Source organism: Oryza glaberrima, chromosome 8 (assembly GCF_000147395.1).
Source record: "Oryza glaberrima chromosome 8, OglaRS2, whole genome shotgun sequence".
Classification (NCBI taxonomy): Eukaryota; Viridiplantae; Streptophyta; class Magnoliopsida; order Poales; family Poaceae; genus Oryza; species Oryza glaberrima.
Genome location: NC_068333.1, coordinates 18,054,584 through 18,077,088, shown reverse-complemented (window position 1 = coordinate 18,077,088; position 22,505 = coordinate 18,054,584). Strand labels below are relative to the sequence as shown.

The 22,505-nt window shown below is 41.2% G+C and overlaps 2 protein-coding genes and 1 non-coding gene across 4 annotated transcripts; 1 reads left to right on the top strand and 2 right to left on the bottom strand.

Annotated features, from left to right (window-relative positions):
- Positions 1 to 101: 101 nt before the first annotated feature.
- LOC127782271 (DNA repair protein RAD4) lies at positions 102 to 7,225 on the bottom strand. Its single transcript, XM_052309401.1, has 13 exons — positions 6,946 to 7,225; positions 6,719 to 6,822; positions 5,969 to 6,259; positions 5,560 to 5,652; positions 5,300 to 5,395; positions 5,096 to 5,197; positions 3,784 to 3,833; positions 2,544 to 3,275; positions 2,261 to 2,426; positions 1,953 to 2,147; positions 1,725 to 1,880; positions 1,417 to 1,626; positions 102 to 788 (listed from the first exon to the last, which is right to left on the bottom strand). The coding sequence occupies exons 1-13, from the start codon at positions 7,019 to 7,021 to the stop codon at positions 405 to 407; spliced, it is 2,655 nt and encodes an 884-aa protein (XP_052165361.1). The 5' UTR covers positions 7,022 to 7,225; the 3' UTR covers positions 102 to 404.
- An 803-nt stretch (positions 7,226 to 8,028) lies between these two features.
- Positions 8,029 to 8,099, top strand: TRNAG-CCC (transfer RNA glycine (anticodon CCC)). The gene has a single exon. It is a non-coding gene; the product is annotated as a tRNA-Gly (tRNA).
- A 285-nt stretch (positions 8,100 to 8,384) lies between these two features.
- On the bottom strand, positions 8,385 to 13,151 carry LOC127782974 (vacuolar fusion protein CCZ1 homolog). 2 transcript variants are annotated; one of them, XM_052310267.1, is made up of 10 exons: positions 12,784 to 13,149; positions 12,017 to 12,110; positions 11,409 to 11,592; positions 11,202 to 11,311; positions 10,611 to 10,706; positions 10,356 to 10,510; positions 10,049 to 10,292; positions 9,721 to 9,876; positions 9,206 to 9,435; positions 8,385 to 8,788 (listed from the first exon to the last, which is right to left on the bottom strand). In XM_052310267.1, exons 1-10 carry the CDS (start codon positions 12,960 to 12,962, stop codon positions 8,758 to 8,760), a joined length of 1,479 nt encoding a protein of 492 aa, XP_052166227.1. In that variant the 5' UTR covers positions 12,963 to 13,149; the 3' UTR covers positions 8,385 to 8,757. The 2 variants fall into 2 exon arrangements, with proteins under 2 accessions (XP_052166227.1, XP_052166226.1); XM_052310266.1 differs by having other exon boundaries at positions 10,049 to 10,510; positions 12,784 to 13,151.
- Positions 13,152 to 22,505: the final 9,354 nt, after the last annotated feature.

The following is a 22,505-nucleotide window of genomic DNA, read 5'->3' as shown; positions in this document are numbered from 1 at the left end:
TCAAATTCCCTGAGATTCTTTCTCAACATGTGAATGCAATAAAGTTGGTGATAGAAATTTAATCAAGTTTAGCAGTGAAGAGGTAAAAGAAATAACTGGCAAACTCAACATTAGTTTGATAAAATCTTAGCTTGATGGCACTACGCTGAAACTTAAACAAGCATATACTGTTAACAGTTTTAACACCCACTACATTTCATACCATCAGCTTCAACTTTCAACACCTCATTTCAGTGCAACAGCTGAACTATGGGTTTAGCAAACTCACTCTTAACTCCCAACTCAAGACAAATGCATCAAAACCTGCATTCGTCAGAAGCATCACAGCTACCATAGTTTTGAGAGTTCACCTGGGACCAAAAACAGGCTACACCTTAAGTTAGTGCATTTCTGATATCATTTTGCTACAATTCCTCAACTTGGATTGAAAAACCACATGGACAGCGTTTCGTCCTCACAAACGTCTCTTCGTCGAAGCTCTGATCTTCCTCTGGATACTCATGCTCATGGTCATGGACAGGAAAAAGAGAATCAAATGGTCGGTCCGCCTGTAGTCTGCTTGAGCGAGTCTTCGTTTCCGAGCTTCGACTTTCGCGTGTGCCCTTCTGCTGACTAACATCTTGGGATGGTCCTTCTGGTCCGTGCTCTGATGAGGGTGCTTTGTAAGAGTCCTTCAACCGCTGTGTGGTTACGACGGAACACAGCAGCTGATACCACCTAATAAGAGCCTGAGCTTCCTCCTGCTTCCTCTCCTCGGCTTGTCTCCATTCCTCTTGTTCTGCAAATGCCTGGCAGAAAGCGTAGGAGTCAGTTAGACCAACTATAGAGCTAGCTTTGTATGGTACCTGATGAAACTAGGAGAATTAGCTTTGGCCCTAGGCCTACATGACAGTGACACATCGATGTTATTTTCTAACTCGAGTGATTAGTGTTACTGAGCAATTTTCCCTGTTAGTTCTTGTTACGCAAGAGAGTACAGGAACCTAGAGACTATAATACCATCACTACCTCTAGCATATACATGAATATAACAATTCTACTCTTGATCATTACACTACTTTCCATAACATTGAGTGCATTATAATGAGACATGCTCAACAATGAGTTAAGCGCTATTATGAAACATGCTTATGCAAATACCTTTTTTTTTTCTCGAAAACGAGAGAACTGCATTTCATTTCATCAAGGGGAAGAAAACAAAATAAAAATATTTACAAAGTGTGCAAATACCTTTCAAGCACACACTTTTGACTAAGGTGCTAACAGGTTTGGGCTAATTTGTGATTGTTAAAGATTGTTAATAATTTTACCTAATTAAACATCCACATCAGATTGCATAAAGGATCCGACTAAAATTGTAGACAGCAGGATGAATGGGACCAGAATTTTGAAAAATAAATCAAGTACTCAGCATACCTCTAAGATAGTATTTTTGAATTCGGAACAGACAACAATTCCATCAAAAACTGGAAGGCACCGGGTGTTTCGATAATCAAATCCAACCATGGCTGGGGCAAAATCAATTCCAAGTCTCTTTGCGACCTGGAATATTCTTGGTAACCTCAGGTGTACAGTACCAGGCGGAAGACATTTCTCTGACCACACATCGACTTGACCACGCTCATTCTTGGACATATTTTAGCATTTAATCAGCATGGAACACCACAAAATAAGCACTGATAGCTACCTAATGAAAATCAATAGTCATAATCAAGGAGGTCTACCTTTGGTACAATACCATTTACTGCATGGGGAAGTTGCAGCGGTTCCAGCTGCCATTTACCATATAGTTCCATGGTTGGCTTAAGCCCATCTTCATTACTATTACTATTAGATTGAATTGACTGAGAATTGAAAGTCCTCTTTGGCCGCGTCACGACCTGTGTACAGAAAAATGGTTACTTCACATGAAGACAGAAAAAAACTGCTAGCGCTGTGATTCTATTATGAACCTTTGCAGGCAACTCATTTTCTCTGACTTGCAGACCCTCCCGCAACCATCCATGTCTTGATTGCAGTGTCTGAACACAAGATCTAGGATAAACAGGATTCCCTTTACAGAAGCCAAGAACTGGGCCTTTGGGGTGAAGAACTTGGTTCTTGTGAAGCCACTTCTCAAGGGCATATAGATGATGGTCTTTGTAGGCCTAAGTGGTTATGGTTACATATAATAATTAGAAAAGCCAACAGGCAACCTTTGAAAGAAGCAAAAGGCATAACTAGAAGTTAACCAATATCGTAAACTCAATAAGTGCATTGCCTGTTGATTGGTAGGAAGAGGCTCTGTTAAGGCCCTGGTCTGAAGTTCCATTTCTTCAGTGTTGTTCGTTGCTGCCAATTCAAGACGCTCTAGGGGTGCCAAAACACTTTTCCACCACTCAGGATTCACTCTCCCCTGAACAATTCTGTGCCATTGCAGGCAATACCTAGGAAAATATAGAACACAGTTCTCAAACCAGTTCTTTTACAAATTTCCAAAAGCAAAGAATATATCCTCATGATTCTATATAGCTACTAAGTTAGGAATTATGAAAGAGGTAAACCTTCTGGTCACATCTTTAGCACCATTCCCAGCAAAGGCAACAACATATCTCAAAGGCTTCCTGCAAACAGCGGAAGCAGCTTCTACTTTTTGTTCACCATCAATAATATCATTTGCAACATCAACATGGACCCATCTTCCAGACAATGCCTCGCCACCACAAAATACCTCAGCCCAAAATAATGGTGCTCTATTCCTCGACCAAACCACGCTCGAGTTGCTTGAGGCTTCTTCACTTTTTCGTAACTTCTTCAATGGTGGAGTTGAATTTAGTAAGCTATCAGTTGACTGATTTAATTGAGTTGCTAGCTTGTTGTCTTGACTTTTAGCTGCAGATGCTAAAAGAGCCATTTCCAGCTGCAACTCAAATTCCAAATCCCCTTTTCGTCTTGGTACTTCAGCATTACTGGAGGTGGAAGGATATTGGCTGCTGGATGAGCTATCTTTTGATAGTGATGCAGAGCTATCTCTCTGATTTGCCTTGCACTTTGACAATTTTTTAGACAAACTTTTCCTGCAGCCTTGAACTTTGACTTGTTTTGGAGTTGTATTGATGCTACCTTCAGTATTGTTTTGTGACAGGACAGGTGAAAGGTTATTATACTCATTATGGCCTGCAACAAAAGAACTAGATGGCAGCGCCTTTGTACAAAGCCTAGGTTCATCCTGATTTGATGTCCCCATTGATTTAGTGTCAGGCTTGAGACCAGCAACATCCAGATTCGCAACAAACCTAGAAGGGAAGCTATACTTAGAATTGGTTCAGAAGGTTATCGAACAAAACCACAGGACAACATAATGAACCTTTATATGCGCTTTTACTAACTATAATAGATGGTCTTACAATTGAAATTTCCTTGATCTTTATGGGAAGTTCGATAGGAAGAAAAAATATCAACTATTCTAATCCAAGCACCCGAGGATTTTATCAAACTGTAGTTTATTGAAAGTTAGTTAAGAGTCCATTCTACTGAACCACTTCTTTAGAATATGACAAATTCTTTTTTTTTATCAGAACAAAGAAAAAGAAGAAATCTATTCTCTGGAAGAGATCAGAAAATCCAGTTTTCACCACGGAATTAAACATATAATACATATCATGGAAACTGTTTACTATAATTATAAACCTGCGTGGAACAAAAGCAAACAGCATTCGACGAGAATGGATTGCGATTTTTTATGCTAACGTTCTGGAATGGTTGGAATCAATCATAAAACTAATTACAGAGTGAAATCCATACCTAGCTGTTAAGTTGAGAGCCCTAAACAATGCCACTGAAAGTGCACAAACCTGCATTGCAAACGAATTATTTGGCAGCTTTAAACAGAAATAGCGTCTTGTTTTACAAAAGAGGAGATTTTTTATTTGCCATTGAAAGACTGAAAGTTGACATTATACCTTATATGCCATAGGAAAAGTTCTCCCTTCATTGCTACTCCTTCAGAGTTTTGTTACCTTATTTGCCACTCGACAGTCCTGTATAAGTTTGCTGTTAAGTGGTCCACAAAAAAAAAAGACAGTTCTGCATCTTCTCCAGCCAAAAAGGAGTCAAGGTAGCCATGGTCACTCCAGGTGCACTGGCTCCATCCTCCTTCCATTGTGACATCAAGGAACCTCTCCATCATTATCTTCCCCATTGAGAACCGGAGCACCAGGGGTCCAAGAACAATTTCAGCAGCATAAAGATGTGTTCCCATACCCATATTTCTTTACCTAAAGCAATCATTTTACCATATTTGTTTCAGAGCATTTCCTCACTGGAATTGCAAAAGGATAGTTGATTCCCACTGACAACTACACAGTACTCCTCATGACGCATTCTACCTCGTATGCTTATTGGTTTCAATGTTTGTGCACTGAAACCTGTTCACGCCATGAGAAAGCACACCTGCACCATGCGTTTGATGGCCCTAGGACTGATCAGCTTGTTAATGCATCCCTATTCTCCCTCGTTCCAAGGTGAGAAGACTGGTTGACCGTCGACCTGTGAATGTATCTCTTGCTTTCCTTTGGTAGTGTTACTGCATGGTGCATAACTCATGACCACTATAGGCAAGAGTCATGTCGGTAGGCCTTTGGTGTTTTGTGCACAGTTACTGATGGAACACTCTATGCCACCAACTTGGCATGCGCATACCAAGCTGCTGGAGTCTCTCGTCCTTCTATTTTGGCCCCAAAAGAAAAAAAAAACTGACAGTATTTTATATGTTGGTGGCAACCTTACCTAAAAGGGCAGACGACAATAGAAATAACAGAACAATATTTAGGGGTGACAATGAAGGGAGACCAAGTTTCCTGACGGCACATAACCAATGGTGTCAACTTTCAGTGGCAACTAAAGATTGTTTTTTTTTTCCAAAAGAAATGAAGTAGACATTGACAATCCATATCAAATCTCAATGGAAAACATATTTTGGGGCATTGAAATATGACAACTCTTATTCACTTTTTAGGTTTTCCAAATCTGAGAAACATGAATAAGAAAAATAAGTTTGCTGAAATAAAGACAGCAGATTTGTTTCACAGCATAATCTTCAGGGAGAAGATGATACCTCTTCAGCAGTGCCTACATAACTTTGAAGAGCAAATGCCAAATTTGATTTAAAAGACCCCTTGTTGTCGGATTGTGCAATTACACTGAAAGTGTTGTGGAACTGCAGACAAATAAATGCAAATTAAAAGATTTCATCTAAAAACTACTATTTCATAAAACTTCACATTTTTAGTCAATAAAATAATATATGAAGGGGACTTACCCAGCTCACAAGACTACGCAGTTCATTAGCTTTCAGAATTGGAGTGTCTACAGAATTCCGTAGTACATGTTGTGGTAAAACAGAGAGAATTGAAGCCTGGAAAGAACATTTCAAAGAATATTGACACAATTCTGTTTGAAACACACCTCTGTTTTAACGACTATGATTCATAAATCATAATGCCACTTCATCATTTTGGAACATGAGAAATACAGAATCTGGTGTAAATGAAATAATGAATACCACTGTAATGCTCGCACCTGAATAAGAGGATCATTGCAAGCCTTGTCAATTACCCTACCCCTTGCTAGTAGGCAAAGCAAATGGACCCTGTGCACGAGTTCAGCCAACTCCTGGATAATCAGAAATTAAACTAACAGGTCAAAATTCAAAGATAACAAAGATATTTAAAGCACACAAGAAAGGAAAAGGCAGTGACTCTTTTAGATATGGTCCAAAGCTTGTGATGAAACTCCTGAGCATTACATACAACTTGGCAAATGAGCTGGCGCCAGGAAACTCTTAGAAGGCAAATAGAATTTTTTTATAAAAAAATTTTCAACGATAAAATTAGACTTATAGTAACAGGTTATAAACTTAATGCAAATGTCCATGAGCTCATCTGTGTCAGACACCTTAACTGAAAATTTCTCTCAAGAAATATTTTACCTTTTCTTCAGCAGTAAGCCTCCGAGCAGTCTTCTTTTCAGTGGAAGAGGGTAGATCAGTGAACTCAACGGTGACTGTCTCTCCAAGCTCATGGGAATAACACTCATCATGTTCCGCCGCGAAAACAATCCCTTCTTCCCAGTCCATATCAGCTGCATCTGGATCTTCTTCCTCCAAACTGTTCTTTTCAGAGCCGTCCCTACCGAACCTCGTCATCCCGGCATCGTCATAACCCTCTGCATGGACCTTAACGTTTTTACCTTTATCCTCCAATGCCGATTCCATTTCCACCTGAAGAGACAATAGCAGTTGAGCCCTATCAGCTAGGAGTAATACTTAAAATCCACCAACATCATTAAACCTTCAGAGTCCTAAGCCAGAACCTATCCATGATTCAACACATCGAGTTGGTTTATTTTTTTGTCTCAAAATCAATGCATTCTATAGTAATTATTTGGCATCCTTTTGACATATGCTTCCGACTCAATTACACTCCTTAAGAGTACAAAACTTAGACTTGAATAAATAATAAGGATCCAGAGCATTTTTGATCAATTTTACTAGTTTAGCGAGTTTGAAGTCATACAATGTGAACATATGTCGAACAATCGTGCTTAACCACAAGGAACATTTAGAGCCCGAAGTTCCTGAACAAGCCACAGATGGTAAAATAGTTCTCGACTTGTCGCAATGAGGAAATCAAGCACAGAGCCTTTAGTCCTTCACCAACACCGATTTAATTTAATTTACCTTGGCGGGCGACTTCCCATTCTCCGCGGCCGGCGAAGCCCTCCGGCGACGGCGAGGCGTGCCACCGCCCCTCGCAACGTCCCCTCCTGATCCTCCGCTTGCCCCTGCGGGACGAACAAACACCGGTTTCAGTTGGGAAGATGACGGAGGCGGGATTCGTGGGAACAGGATTGGGGGGGAGGGGGGGGGGGGGATTTCGGGGGCACGGCGGGCGGCCGGAGACGAACCGGGAGGCGGGGTTTCGGCACCGGCGGCGGCAGCGGCGGCGGCGTGGTGGCCGTCGCGCTGGCTCCTGGTCCGCATTATACCTGGGTGTTAAGCACAGGCAAAGCTGCTGCAGCAGCAGCAGCGATCCTCGTGGCTTGATCGTCGCGATTCCCGGCGAAGATTTGGGAGAGGGAGGCGGCGGCGGCGGTGGCGCGTTGGGTTTCAGGGGAGGAAGGGGAAGAGAGAGAGAGAGAGAGAGAGGGAGACGGCGCGGCGCGGCGCCACGATGCTATGAGACTGGTGGTGGACGGTGCGATGGTCTGGTTTCGCGCGCCGGGAGAGGCGAGGGCGGGGCCCAGATGTAAGTGGGTTTTGGCCTCGGCGTGGGGCCCACCTGGCCGCCTGGGTTAATTAGGACGTGGCGATATGGGGTCCACATGTAAGGTGACTGCTCCCATAGACGCCCCCAGCGCTCAGAGCTTGTTGTTTGGAAGCTCGAGCGAAGAGGATTGGAAATTTACACGAGAGAATTGATGATAAGATTAAGATGTGAATTTGATTTTTAATCCTAATATTTTGTTTGGTAGAGGTGATGAAAATTAATAGGGAGTTTAGTTAGAGATTAGATCATTAATAAAAACGGATGATTGATATTTGCTTAGACAAATTAAATGAGGAATTCCTTCCCAGTTACCTGCCCCTACCCAGATATTGAAAAGGAAGAAGTTCCAAACAAAACACTTAATAGTATCATCCCTCTAAACTCTCAATCCCTTTTAAAAACTCCCTCCAACCAAATAGGCCGTATATATAGGTAATTAAAAAAAAGTTAAATATAACTTTACCATTTGTACCCTACTTAAATGTTGATAATTTCGAAAGATTCTCTCCTAGATACTCTATTAAAATTTGGTAAGACTTTAAGACAAATACAATCAACACTACAAAAATTCGATAACATTAAAATATATCGAAATTTGATATTAAAAAATTTTAGTAACGTTGATTTTGATAAGAAAGTGATCAAAGCCCTCAGTTATCTTCGTTCGCTCACCGGGAAATTATATCATTATATACCTAAATTTTCAGAATGATGACAGAAAGCGCATCTGGTGTAGTGGTATCATAGTACCCTCCCACGGTACTGACCGGGGTTCGATTCCCCGGATGCGCAATCGGTTTTGTAGAATATTTTTGCCATTTTTTTTTGTATTGATTTTCATCATTACGTTTCTCTATGAACGCTTTCAAGCAATCAGCTATTTTTTGGTTTGTATTGATTCTTTTTTCATCAACATGTTTATTTCCTATCTGTCTCTGAACACTCGGCTTTACTGTGTCCAAAGAATCTCATCTTACCTATAGTTTTCTAACCATTCTCATGATCTCTTCCCGGTGAGCATCCCACGTTCTTTCTGGCACATCTTCAAATCCCCCAGGAAATCAATCACTCTGGGTATAAGTTACGCAAATCACAACAACAAACTGAATTGGATATCGAAGCAATCGAATGAACTACTACATAAGTCAGCAGGTCCATCGTCAGAATATACAACAAACAAATTAAGATGGTCGAATCTGGAACTGGAAGGACGTCGGAGCGCAGGGCAGGGGAAACTGACTGTTTCCTGCGCTGTATTGTTCTCTGACGAAGCTATTTGTTTTGTATGCATAGAAAGGCAACAACATGGCAGCTGTACAACATGTACGAATCTCTTCAAAATAACAAGATCCATATTCACGACACCATGAGGGAGCGAGCCGCACAGCCTAAATGACGAAGCTGGATAGGTGAGTGGTTTGGATAAAACAATCGTTGTCATTTCGGTGTTCTAGTCTGTAGAGAATGCTCCTTCACAGTACCTGAGAGAGGAAGGCAATCGTTAGAAAAATCGAAAGCATGTTTACGCGGTTAGGCCAATGCGTGATAATGGAACTATTATAACTCAAGTGATCAAAGTAACCAAAGCTGGTCATATAATGTGGTAAGATATGCTTCTGCCCCTTTACAAGATATTGAGATATACCACGTTTAGGCGGTTAATGCATGACAGTGGAATTATAACTCAAGTGGTCACAGTAAACCAAAGCTGGTCATATAATGTGGTAAGATATGCTTCTGCCCCTTTAGGCCTTATTCAGTTTGATGGGGATTGAAGAGGATCGGAGGGGATTGAGAGGGAATAATTCCACATCACAATAGGTGTGGAATAAATCCCCTCCATTCCCCCACCTAGGGATTTACCAAACATGACCTTACAAGGTATTGAGTAAATATACCTGTTGCTAAACTTCTCGATGGCAGTAGATGCATAAAGAAGTGTTTCACCGGCCTTCTCTAACGCCATATAAAGTTCTCTTCCTCGGGTAACTTTAGCAATGACCCATGCATTATTTTTGGCTCTGATGCATACTTCAAAATCCTTGTCATGACAAGAGTCAGACCTCTTGGCCCTTGACTTCTCCAAATCTATTTCTTCTCTTAGTCTATTCAAGGAAAGTAGAGAATCCTGCATGATTTCATTGCAGAGCACGGTTAAAAGAAATGCATGGCAATCCAATTCAACACAAAAACGTAAAATTGCAACCGAAGAACAATAGTGAGGAAGAAATGAACAGGAGATACGAATTGATCATCTAAAACATATTAGTCTACAAAAACAGACCAACATTAACAATCTTTAGGATCTAAAATTTATGGAAATATTGAGGTGAAGAGAAGAACAGAACCATTAACACATATTGTAGGAAACATCGTATGTTTACTCTATATGCAAGTATGCAACAGAACAAACCTTTGAGAGGGTGGTGACTTTCCCAGGTGGGGAGGCTCTTGATACTTTTCTATCTGGATCAACAAGTAAGTAGCGATATCCACCAACATGATAAGCATTTTCTCCTCCCCATCCTCGTGATAATTTCAGCTCCAGAGTCACAATGTTCTGTGATGCCTGCAATATAAATATAAAAAAATGAGCATGTGTTCACAACCACAGTATCAATATTTTGCAAGCCACACCAGACAAGAGAATATTTCTTATTTTCATTCAACATGGCCTGCTTGAGCTCAGTACCGCATCAAGAAATCATGAAAAGGGTGGAAATTATGCAAGGGCCACTCACATTTTCAAGAAGATGTCTCTTCACATGAGCAATGCCATCATCTCCATTTATTAGAGATGAAGCTGGAATCAGTAGCAGAATGGTTATGTTCTTGTGCTGATAAACACAGAGATGCATGCGGTCTTCTGCCTGCTGGAACCACAGTATGGGAACCCAAGCCACAGCACCACGAACTTCTGAAGTAGTGGAACCAGCGGCAACAAAACCATCCTTTCCTTTGTATAGTTTCTCACGCTGGAGAGGCCTGAAATAATGATGCATCTGATTTTGTCCACCAGGAGAAGTATCACGAGATCGACTACGATACCTTTCTACTGAAGCTGTTCCATTTGATGAACTAGAAGTGGGGCCAGCATGAACCGAAGTTCCTTTCCGCAGATAGGACCAGGAAGTTGCATTGGACAATAAAGCACGAGGAGTTAACCTCAAGATAGCATAAGTATATAGGTTTAGTGTATCATCCTACAAAGTGGTAAAACTACATTAATCACATGGGAACTGCTCAAAGCCATCAAAGAAAACAAAGTTATAAAAGAAGTGATGATTAAAGGGAGACCCGTACCGGTGGAAGTGTTGTGGACACCAAGAGATCTTCAAATAATACAAGTGATTGGCACATGACATTTCCAAGACATGACCCAAGAACTGTGGTGAGTGACTGCAAATATTCATGCATCAATAGTTGAAACAGAGAAAACAAATCTATGTAATTATCAGAGTCAAGATGACTTTAGACAGTACTTTAAGCACAGCTTCATAACACTATAACAGTGAGACAATAGCTATCTAGGGGTAGTTAAGTTGTGAGAGTTGATTCCAAAAGTTCTCCCCCTCGGAAAGCAGGCTTCTGCATAAGTACATACTCCTACAAGTACAACAGAGCAACCGTTTTTAAGCCTATAACATCATTAGCTACCTTCGAAAATGACTACTAGACCCTCAAGAAAATGCCGATCTCATAATCTGAAAACCAGACTACAACTCTGGACAGGACATAAATAACAGGCCGCTAGCAAGAAAAATAACATATTTCACACAAGCAATCTTATAAAAGCAAGAGACAACTATCATGTACCCTGAAAAGATCAAAAGGTACTACAGTTATATTTCTGTAACTAGGAGGTCTTTCATGTTTGAAGAGTACATTTCCTACCTGAACTTCAAGTGCCACTTCTCGTGAGATTGTTAGCATTTGGACAGTTCCTCGCTCCTTTAGGCAATCACGGAAGGTTGGCAATTGTATCTTTTTACCAGCATTAAAATCTGCTCAAGAACATGTTCATGAAGACCAAATGTATATTTCTTTAAAGGGCAATGTTGCGCTCATGTTATACACAATATGAATGGAAACGAGACTCACCACTTAAATAATCTGTGAAAAATGTGCGAAGGTGACCACGGGCAAGTTCTGCACTGGGTTGCCTGTCAAGTAAAGTTCGAATTGGTCCGTGGAACATTGTGAAAAGCGAGTGAACCTCTTTAAGAATTCCTTGCAATGCACCACACCGCCAAGTTGACTCAATGTCCTTGTTTTTCTCCACTACCTATGCATGAACAAGTTTTCACTGGAAATGAGTATGATAATCATTCAAGTTATAAGTGCAAAAAAAGATTTACAGACAATTTGCTGGGAAAGGAACAAGTGTTATGAAGCAAACTCATAGCTTCTTCAGTTAAAAATAAAGAAATCCAAAATGGTCATTATACTATCTGCGAGACTGAAGGCATAGTATGCTTGAGTATGAACGCCCATATTCTCGTTACAGAATTTACTTTGGTGGCAGACTAGAAATACTCTTGGTTCTTGAATGTTTTCAGGATTTCCAGTAAATATTGTTCAATGACAATAGGTGACAGACAAAGGTTACACGCTGTTTTTAACTACACCCAATTGAAGAGGCTCTGAGAGTACAACAATTTGGTTTATAACAAATAGTGATGAACTGTTAATGTAAGAACAGCCATTACCAGAACCATCCATATATCTGCTTCAGCTTGGTAAAAAACATGGGAGTGTTTCTCTGATTCTATCACCTCACAATCATCATCAGGAGAAAATATTCTGCACAGGAATAATATTTAGATAGATAAGCCAACAGATAAAAGCAAAAGGTATAAGTGCAGAAGCACCAGTCGTGGGAAAGTGCTTATGGTTGGAACTAAAAGCAAAAATTAAAATAACAGGCAAATTTTGCCCCTAGTTACATATACTACAATTTTGTGATATAATTTAAAAATCGGATTCTGAAATAAGGAGCAACAAGCAGTGAAACTGCACCTAATTTGGATTCAAGAACAGAACGGGTAGTATGTCTGACTATACTATCTCGAAGCAGATAAAAGTTAAGTTCTATGGGGATCTAAGAAGGATCTCATCCTAACGAACCAAATACATTCACCTCGGACTCCAATTACAATCAACACGCCAGAATTATCCCCCATAAGGATCTCACCCTGATGAACCAAATTCATTCACCTCCAACTCCGATTACAATCAACACGCCAGAATTTTCCCATATAAACCCCTTCGCCTGAAATCCCATGAGCTTCAAGGTCGTTGGAATTCCGCTCGTCCACGCAACTAAGTGCTACAAATCGTTCCTAAACAACTAACCTCCACGAGCAACAAAGCTCCGACCGAATAAGCTAAGAGCTCCAACCTGAGCGAGGAGCCAAGCAGCAGCACGAACAGGAGGGGGATGCGAGTGAGAAGGGGGTGGAGCAAAACTGCAAACCTAGCGAAGGTGATGATCCCCTCGCAGAGGCCGATGACGGAGAGCTGGAGGAGGATGGGGCAGTCGGTGGGGTGGAAGAAGAGGATCTTGTCGAGCTCCTGCCCCTCCTGCTGCCCCCGCCTCAGGTCGAACACGCACAGCTGCGGCCCCTCCCCCGCCGCCGCCGACGAGAGCCCCATCCCCCCCTCCCCCGTCACACGCTACCTGCTTGGCTGGGGTTCCTGGAAGGGAGGAGGGGAGAGATCCGGCGAGCGGCGCGGCCGGGGAGAGGGGAGGAGCGCGTGCGGGGGGCGGAGGCGACGGCGAGTGGTGGTGGTGGTTGCGGCCGGCGACGGGGCGGCGCGGTGCGGAAGAGGAGGAGGAGGAGGAGGAGGTGGACTGGTGGGTGCGAAGCGTGACGTGACGGGCTCGCGAGTTGGGCTGGGATTGGGCTGGATGAGATTTATGGCCCATGGGTCGTTTGAGGCCCATCTCGTATGGGTATCCCGGGATGACGATGAATCGATGATGCTCTTGGGCTTTGTTTGCTGTATATGTGTGAGCAAAATGTCTAATATAAGGCCGGTCACAGTGCGGGTAACGCACATGAGGAGCTCAAAGCCTCCAGCTAGACAACGAACCGGGTAAAGAACCACACTTTACAGTGCATGTGTCTTAAGCAATACATGTTAGTGGGTCCCACCCATCTCTCTTTTCACATCCATCATCTCTCCCCCTCCTCTCTCTCTATCCTCTCTCCTCGCATTCCCAAACCAGGACGGCAAGCGGCAAGGGGCAAGGATGGCGGGCAAGGATGCGAGGACACCGGCGCCTCTCATCATCGAGGCTGGATGCCACAGACGCCGCGCCGGCGCCTCCCCTCCCCCTACCCCCTCTGCAACGACGGACTCTCGGCGGGGTCTTCCTCGCGGAGGTCGCCGCGCGACCTCGTCTTCCTCGCGGACGATAAGCGGCGGCACGGTCGTCCTCGCGGAGGTTGCTGTCGACCAAGCCACACGACCTCGTCTTCCTCTTGAAGCCGGGCGGAGCGGTGGCCCGAGCGGCGACGGCGACGACGCCAGGCTAAGCAACTAGATCTGGCCTAGGCTCACTGGATCAAGGCGACAAAAGTGAGCTTGGACGCGGCCTCGACCTCGAGCTCCTCTCCTTCTCCACGCTTTCCCCATCGAGCCGGCGAGCTTCTCCGCCTGCCTATTCCTCTCCTTGTCGAGGGCAGACGGCGGCGACCTCGATGGCGGGACAGCTGCGCGCGTGGCGAGGTAGCGGGTCCTGCATGTGAAGCATCTAGGCCCCCATTGTTAATTTTGGTAATTAATGACAAGCACTAATTGTGGACTAACCGTTGTCTTTGAGCTATATATTTTAAATTAGGTTCACGTCATATGTGTACATGGATGATTATCGATGGATTAAAATTGACGGCACGAAGCAAAGGGAAAAAAGACGGTAAAACTAGTGCTTTAGTTTTGAATTGATCGAGGTGTAGGGCGATCAAATTTGCTAGTTTATTTTTAGTTTCGCCGTACTATTAAGAGGGGTAATGACCTAGCAAAGAGATGATTTTAATTGCCACTTTAGGTCATTATGCATTTAGACTTGTGCTCACATTTCACACAACACACACTAACACCTTGCATTCACTGGTTTTCGGCCTGACCAGGGGCGGTCAGACCGGCCACCTTGTGGCGGTCTGACCGGCGGTCCCTGGCCGGTCTGACCGGCCCCAAGCGGGCAGTCTGACCCGTGCACAAGGTCAGTCTGACCGACGGCACTTGTGCGGTCAGACCGGCCCCCTGAAGGCCGGGATGGTGTTGCTCGGGGTGGCCGATATAGAGCCGACGGAGCTGTATTCGGTCAGACCGAGTTGAGGGCGGTCTGACTGGCCACCCCATGTCGGTCTGACCGGCCAGGCCGATTGGGCCCTCTAACAGGGCTACAACGGCTAGTTTTCTAGCCGTTGCAGAGTAGCACGGGCTGACCGGCCTCATACCTCCGGTCAAACCAGCAGTACACAGAGTTGGGGGATTTCGCCCCCAACGGCTAGTTTTGGTTGGTGGGAGTATAAATACTCCCCCTCCAGCAGCAAGGGGGCTCTCTTTCGGCACCCAATTCAATTGCATACACCCCTTGCATCTCTCTCACACACCTTTCAGCTTAGTGTTCATCCATTGTAGTGGTTGAGGTTGTTCTAGCCAAGAGTCAAGTGCATTGCTTCCATTTGTAGAGCTAGTGTGGCACTTGATTGATCATCTCCACGCCGGGTCATTGCTTGTTACTCTTGGAGGTTGCCGCCTCCTAGATGGCTTGTGGAGGAGTTGCCCGGTGACCTCTCCGAGAAGATTGTGGAGGAGGCCCAGTGCCGGTTTGTGGGTGGTTTGGAGTTCACCAACTTCGGAGTGAAGGAAGAACTACTCCGAGTGATCGAGGCTTGGGTAGTCCTCTCCGTGGGCCGGCTCCCGCCTTGCCCACCCCTTGACGAAGGAGGCGTGCGGTGGCTTCGTGGTTGAGCGGTGGAGTTGGGCTCGCCTCAACGGGGAATAGGAAACCGGCGAGTTTTCGAACCTCGGTGAAAAATCTCTTGTCTCCTTGTCTCATTTGATTGTCGCATTTACATTTGTGCAATTTACATTCCTAGAGACTTTCTTGAGATCATATCACCCTAGGATTGCAAAACATTGACATAGGAGTGTGATTTACTTTCCTAGAGAATTAATTGAGCCACTATCACCCTAGGTTTGCAAAACATAACTTAGTTGCTTAGTTAGACTTAACCCTCACCGAGCCTAGCAACTTAGGTTAGTTTTGATTAGGTGTCATTTAGTTTTTAAATCGCCTATTCACCCTCCTCTAGTCGACATCTCGGTCCTACAGCATGCCGGCGTTCTCCTCCTCCATGCTGATGGTGATGAGCGTGAGTGGCAGCCCGCGGCACTCGCCGGCGACCTCCCTAGCGAGCCCGGCGATCACCGGGTGGGACGCGACGACGGCGGCTTGCAGCGTCGTCGTGCGCCGTTGCGCTCGCGACACTGTCGTAGGCGAGCGCGGCGGCGGTGGTGGCTTGTGGCGTCGTCGTAGGCGAGCGCGGCGGCCTCGGCGGTGGGGAAGTGGCGAGCCAGACGCGTGACCCAGACTCTTCCCGTTCTCCTCCTCATGCTCTTCCTCGCCTCTTTCCGATGGTTTTGTGCATTCAGACCTTTTTGCAGGCTTTTTTATGAGGAACTCATTGCTCACCAAGGAACCGAGCAACCATGCGGAGGAACTCAGGCCCACACATTCTCTCCTCCACGACATCACGAAGTCTACGTGGTGGGACGAAGGAACGCTCCAGGGTGGAGCACTGTGAAGGGCCTAAGTTCCTACTTATTGCACTCCCTCTATCCTAAAAATAGATAACTTTTGGGGATGAACTTGGATACATGCTTGTTTAGGTTCATCTAGAAATTGATTTTTTTTATAAGACTAGAAAATAAATGTTCGTGAGTTCTGACGGATCAAGGCTATTTTAATAATAATATTATTATTATACGGTTTAGCTAGGGTGAAATTCGTTTGGATATACTTTTTGGAAAACCATAAGCTGCAATTAGGAGGGTGAAATTCGTTTGGATATACTTTTTGCAAAACCATAAGCTGCAATTAGGAGTCCGATATTCATCTTAAGTTAGCATGCGAGTTTTTTTAAAGAGATTTCTTATACGATTCATTTTGTATTTTTAAAATCATACGAATTTAAAATTTGACTCAAACACGGATATGTGTTTCCAAAAGCGAACAAACTTAAAAACCGACTTAAACACGGATGACGTACCAAAATACCGGTAAAAACATCTTTCATTTTTATAATAGTAAAGATAGAGGGTGTAGGTTGGATTTAATTCATATCCTTCAACTGAAAAACCAGGTATATCTACCCCCTTCAACTATTAAAGCCATTCAAAACGACTCTCTCGGTTGTTTTTGAGTCAGTTTTCACTCATTCCAATCATCTCGGAAATTAAAAAGTAGAGTGGGACTCATATGTCATATCCTCCTTCTCTCCTTTCTCCGGTTTTTTGGTGATTAGGATATCATGTGGGCTTCACTTCAGTGAAAACCATTATGAAAATAATATAGGGAGTCATTTTAAACATGAGAGTCATATTGGCAACATCTCCATAGAGTTACTCCTGGATTTCCTTGAAGCTGCTAGTACCTCTAGCTCGCTAGCTCAATGTTACTACTCCCTCCCTCCGTCCCATAATATAAGGGACTGTGAGTTTTTCTTAAAATGTTTAATCCTTCGTCTTATTCAATTTTTTTTTTGCAAATATAAAAAACTAAAAGTTGTGTTTAAAATACTGTAGATAATAAATTAAGTCACAAATAAAATAAATAATAATTTTAAAATTTTTTAAATAAGATGAGTGGTCAAACGTTGTAAGTAAAAACTCAAAATCCCTGTATTATGGACGGAGGGAGTACATTTTAAGCATGTTTAATTATTTCGCGCATGTACTTGCTGAGCTACAGTGCTCACATCAATTAGCGATCATACGTGTACGAACGCAACCGTACGTACGCGACTGTACATGCTTCTGGGTACGTGTATATATATATATACATACATATATGTCCTCTCTCCTCTGGTAACTTGTAGTTGTTTGTACTTTTAAATTCAGTAATTTGTAGGAGTACTTGTTAATATTCTCGACCATTAATTATTACCGTACGTACGCAATACATGCATGATCAGCAAATTAATACTCTCCTATTACTACCTCCGTTTTTTAATAGATAACGCCGTTAACTTTTTCTATGTTTAACCATTCGTTTTATTCAAAAAACTTACGTAATTATAATTTATTTTGTTATGAGTTGTTTTATCACTCATAGTATTTTAAGTGTGATTTATATCTTATACATTTGAATAAAACTTTTAAATAAGACGAATGGTCAACCATGTGAGAAAAAGTCAACGGCGTCATCTATTAAAAGGGAGTACATACTAGTAATACTATGATCTAACGTAATCTGTTGGTGAATTGTTACTATATAGTGCCCGTACTTCAAGTTAAACCTTAAACCCCAGCTAAACCCTTAACTACCCAAGAACGATTTTAGATTCTTTTGAACACAGTACAAACACATCTAGGATTTATTTTTTTCAAACACGGTCCAGTGGATCAAATACGTAACTAAATGCCCCTTTTGGAACAAAGTATTTGGAGGGAATTTTGTAGGATCAAATCCTATAGAAAATCCTTTCAAAGGATTCCTTTGAAATTGCCTACTGCATATATATTTTTTTTCAAGGAAATAAGTTAGCATGGGGTCCAATGTTTTCAAAGAAATCTCCTTTAATTTACAATATATCACCCTAATCCAATTGTTGTATTTTTCATGTGGACCATCCAGACAGTTATACCTACATTTTTCTCATTTATGTGTTTACAGTCATAGGTTCTGTACATGTGTGAGTATGATCATACAGAAATTAAATGCTGTGTTTTGTCTTTCCTAGTGTTCCAAAGAGGCCTTCTCGGTGTGTTTGGGAGGGCTTCTCTCCCTCACACGTAAAAAAGTGGCTCATTAGCACATACGATTAATTAAGCACCGGCTAAAAACTTGAAAAATAGATAATACGATTTTTAAAGCAACTTTCTTATATCCTATCTTATTATAAAGTTATCCCCCACTAACTCCTTAAGCTTAACATGCAAAGATGACACATTATCATTCACTAACAAGATGCCACATCATCATCCACTAACAATCATCACATTTAAACATCATGCAAACATGCTATATCTTTATAGTTTTTATAATTTAAGAGCTTTTCAAATACAAACATGTGAAATTATCATCCAACATAATTCACATAATATTTCAATATATATATCTTTATTATGTTTTATGATATACTATATACTTATATAGTATTCTCACTTAGTTAGTGCTTAAATGATTAATTTATGGTCCAAATTATCTTTCTCCTTTTTTCCTCTAATTAAGTCATATCAAATCAATTGTTTTTAGCCTTTAGATGATTAATCTATGGTCCAAACTGTCTTCCTATTTTTCTTTTTCCATAAAGTCATACCACCTTACTTTTTACGTTTGAATCACTATTCTACATACTATTTAAATTTAAATTATCATAAACCACATTAATTTACTTAATCTGATGTTATCTAGCTATCTTACATGTTATTTTTTTTATTGTTATCATACTAAATTACCGCAGCAATGCGCAGGGTTTCACCTAGTATGTTTTAAAAACAAAACACGTTGTTTAACAGCCTTAGAAGCGCACCGGTAAAAATTAAAGCGCGAGGGAATATAAGTTAAGAACATGGGACATACCATTAGCTAAGCCGCTTTGATTATTCTCTCTCTTATCACACACGACAAGGAATTAATCATGTAACTATGCGAGAGGATAGGATACGTTGTCGATGGGTCGAAACATTGGAGCTGTTGATACACAGTTGTGAGGGTACGTACGGTACGACAGATCAGGCGTTGGCTGGGCCGTTGATCCTGTCGGTTTTGTTACTAACTCTAACTACGTTTGTATGTTTTTTTTTTCAAAAGAAGAAAACAACTACGATTCTATGGACGACCGGTCGCGCGCGTACGACCGTATCTACGTACGTCCACGCTTCTTCACGTGCCATGCATACCAACAAATTAGACTGCTGCAAAGCTAAGTGAGGGGAAAACAAAGCAGGCATGCATGGTTCATATTTATTTAATTTTTTAAATTACACAGTATAACACAAACACTCACCCATACATTTATGTTTATCAGAGAAAAGAAAACTATGATTTATAATTTTTTTAGCAAAACAATGATTTATATTATCCCGTCTTAGAGAAGATATATACTACTACATCCGTGTTTGAAATATCTGATGGAGTTGATTTTTTTTAATTCGTTTGACTAGCTATTTTTCTTTTATAAATCTAAAAATATATGTGCTTATAGAGAAATTACATGCTAGGCAAGTAGGCATGCATGCTTAAATTACTTTTGATGACAAATATTCTATGGTACTCTTTATATATTTTACTTAACTAAGTATAGAATAAATATTGTTGGTCATAGTACGTTTGAGGAAAAAAGTCAACTTGTATTAAAAGACTGCAGTAGTATGTATTAAAACACAAAGGTAATATGATATGATTTATATGATCCCTTCTTATATTTAGAGCAAATGCAATTTATGTTACTCTTTCTTATATATAATATATATAATATATATATATATATATATATATATATATATATATATATATATATATATATATATATATATATATATATATATATATATATATATATATATATATATATATATATATATATATATATATATGGCCTCCAAGAAATGCACGCCTTAATTAATTCTATGAATTGGTTGAACACAGTAATAGTAATAAAATAATTATACAAATAACATATTAAATTTGTATATTTTAGGACAAACAGTTGTTCATAGAGTGGCATCCATGTGAATCAAATAGTTCCTCTATCTTTTTAATTTTAGACAACAAGAAAGAGACACACCACCGCACATATGCAAGCTATATATATAATAAGAGATCATCCATGAGTGTACAATATTTACATGGTGGATTATTTGAAAAATAAAATGGTCAACCCTACCGTAAAAATATTCGCCATAGTTTCATGGGGCAACAAAAACAAGATTATTACGTACATTTCCTTGGCAAAAAAATAAAATATTAATTACAGTATCCCATACAAGACAAAAGGTTACTTTATAACATTAACTTTTCTCAAAACCTGAAAATGGAACTACTAAACAAACATTACTCAACATTCAGTTTTTTTAAGCTGTTCGCTTTCCCCTTCACCTAAACTAATTGTTTGAGAAGTCCATAATTGACTTTTAGATTTTGGAAAAGGGACTCTTCATTTCAGTTGAATGAAAGAATAAAAAAAAGGGTCAAATTTGGACGGCTAAGATATCTTCAATCGTGCAGCCCTATCCTTATCCTCTTCCCAACTCCTGACACTGTTGCCACTTTACCTCCCAATCAATTCCCATCTCCGCCACTGCTCAAGCGCGCCATTGCCCGACCTCGTCGGAAGCCATCAACGGTGCCATCAAAACCTGCTAGACCAACCTTATTCCCCGTCCCCCTTCTCTGCCTCCCCCTCCCACTGCTGACCTCCATCACGGGGCTTCAACAACACCCCCCCCCCCCCCGCCTCGTTGCCCTCTGTCGTACTCCTACCCAAAACCATAACCTTCATCCATAGATTCTCTACTGAAGACAGGGAATTGTCGTGACGGCAAAGGATAGGTGAGGAGCTCATTGTCGTCATTGCCGTCGATGGTTAGCCCTGGTTGCCACCTTCCCCTTAAACACCGTTGGTAAAGTTCGGGAACATATCCTATGCACATAAGCTTCCAGTGCACACTCCGTACACACCAACTAGCAAATATCACAGAAAATTCTAGAAAAAAAATAGACACATACTCCTAATAGTATTACACATATATGCAAAGTCTCATATTCAAATTCATTATATTTTATCCGTAACAAAAAAGTGAAAAATCTGATAGTTTTTATTGTAAAAATCTGTCAGAATTTTATCTTTTTTGTTACAGCTAAAATATAATGAATTTGAAGATAAGATTTCACAGGTTGGTTTAATACTATTAGAAGTATGCGTCCAATTTTTTTTTACAATTTTCTATGATATTTGCTAGTTGGTGTACATGGATTGTGCACAGAAAGCTTGTGTACATAGGATAGGATATGTTCCCGTAAAGTTCAACGTTACAAAACCAGTGGACTTCTTCAATCCCGTTGCAATCAACTTAGGAACCATTATTTAGATATGATTAGCTGTAGGTTACACAGACATGAATGGGCAGCAGTAGACTAGACAGTGGTCCAAATCAGTGCAACTCCCCATCTGCACGGTGCCAAAAGGCCCCATGCAAATAAATGGCCAATTCGAAACATGTACTAGTAGCATATCTCATCGTAGCGCCCCCAGACGCTGTACTGCACACGCACAGTGCCACGGAGAGAGAAAACAGCCTTGACACACCGGACAAATCATTTAAATGCACACAGGGATGTTACACAGGACATGCATTTGTCACATTTTTTTTATTTTATTTATTTTTCCTTGATGGTGTACATGTACTGGTGGTAGTAGTACTACAACCCATGCTTTTCCTTCTTTTTGCAAACATTTTTCTCTTTTTTTTTTTGGCCCTCTCCTTTGTCAGATACTGAGCAAAAGGGCCGACAAAGTAAGCATTGTGAATGACATCGTTTGTGGGGACATGCATTGGACCACTGAATGATTTTGCAATCCATTGCTTTATGATTGGAGCTGTTTCTTTTTTTTTATTTGTTTTTTGTTTATTTTTTATTTTCTCCTCTGCTAGCTGGTACTCATGTTTCAGTGTTATTTTTTTTCCCCTAGCTTGGAACAGTTCTATACCATTGTTGCCTGGAAACAATGTATAGTATGTGTAGTACTACATTATATTCTTTCTTGCAAGTAATGTGTTACTGTAACTACTTTGTTGTTGACAACACATAGCTGTCGATATATGTACAGTAGTATATATGGTCCTGCCTGCTTTCAACATCAGTGAATTTTTATCTTACTGTAAAGATCTAAAATAAATCATCATGCATTTCAATCCACAAGTAAACTTAAAATCATGTATGGTTGTAGCCAATATTCC